Source organism: Myzus persicae, unplaced genomic scaffold, assembly GCF_001856785.1.
Source record: "Myzus persicae strain clone G006 unplaced genomic scaffold, MPER_G0061.0, whole genome shotgun sequence".
Taxonomy (NCBI): Eukaryota; Metazoa; Arthropoda; class Insecta; order Hemiptera; family Aphididae; genus Myzus; species Myzus persicae.
This window is the reverse complement of record NW_019103722.1, coordinates 1-1,178: the sequence shown is the minus strand read 5'-3', so window position 1 is coordinate 1,178 and position 1,178 is coordinate 1. Positions and strand designations below refer to the sequence as shown.

The window sequence follows — 1,178 nt, the reverse complement described above, 5'->3', positions numbered from 1 at the left end:
TGATAAGTGTTTTTCAATGAAATCTTATTCTCCAGATAGCTATCCGTCGAATACAATTAATGGCGTGCAATTGATACTAATATGTAGTAGAAATTATGCATTATGGAACAAGTTACGCAGGCTTATTTCATTATGATTGGTCAATGATAACCTTGATTATTGTGATAATGTGATATGTTTGGATATTTAAGTTTTAAATTATTTCTGTTTATTTATTTGATAGTTTGATGCTTTGGTGCTCATGTTCAAGATAAGTTATAATTAATTTTTGTTAATTACCTATGTGCTGTTGTAAATTGTATATTTGTATTTTGATAATATGTCGAACATAAAGAACACCGAAAAAAGGGCTAGGGCAACAAATTTTACTTTTCGCGAAAAAGAGCTTTTATTAAATATCGCACTTGAAAACCGTCACATACTTGAGAACAAAGAATCAAATGCAGTATCCTGGAAGGATAAAAATAAGTGTTGGTTGAACATTGCTGAAACATATAACTCTAGAACAACAGGCTGTGTAAGAATTTTAAATTTAATTTTCTGTATGTATAAAATATGATTATACTATTTTTGTTATAGCCAAGAGATTCCATCAGTTTGCGTTTGAAATATGAATCGGTAAAAAAACAGTTACGTGGCACTAAAAGCGATTTGTTTAAAACAGGGGGTGGTCCTTATAAAGATCCATACACAGTGTCCAGTGATTCGGAGAAAGCTTTATACCAAATATTGCAACTGTCAATTGAAGGACTACCTAGTCAACATGATAGCGATTGTAAGTAATTTTCTATAAACATTTAATATCTTTAATAAATTAAACCATTCTTATTTTGTACCTATAATCTTTATCATGTTTAATTAAATTCACAGCTATCTGATAAAGTGTTATATTTTAATATGATGAGTATTTTAATTATTATAATTATTATAGCAAATTGGACCTGTAAGATAGCATCTCTGTATAGTTTGGAAATTTAACTCAGGTTAATTTAGTTAAGGTTAGAAAATTGATTTCTGTAGTTCGTTCATCGTTGCACATTCAGTTTTCTGATGATGAAACATTAAATTTGTCTTGTGTATATCGATCACCAAGTTTAGATTAAAGTTTTGTATAGAACTTAACAAATTATTTAAATAGGTACTCTAAAAAAACAAATATTAAAAACAATGCTCTATGT

The 1,178-nt window shown here is 28.3% G+C and overlaps 1 protein-coding gene across 1 annotated transcript; it reads left to right on the top strand.

Annotated features, from left to right (window-relative positions):
• Positions 1 to 319: 319 nt before the first annotated feature.
• LOC111035133 (fibrinogen silencer-binding protein-like) lies at positions 320 to 775 on the top strand (the record flags this gene model as incomplete). The annotated part of the gene is made up of 2 exons (XM_022316652.1): positions 320 to 517; positions 580 to 775. Coding segments are annotated over exons 1-2 (394 nt in total), but the record flags the coding sequence as incomplete, so codon positions are not given.
• Positions 776 to 1,178: the final 403 nt, after the last annotated feature.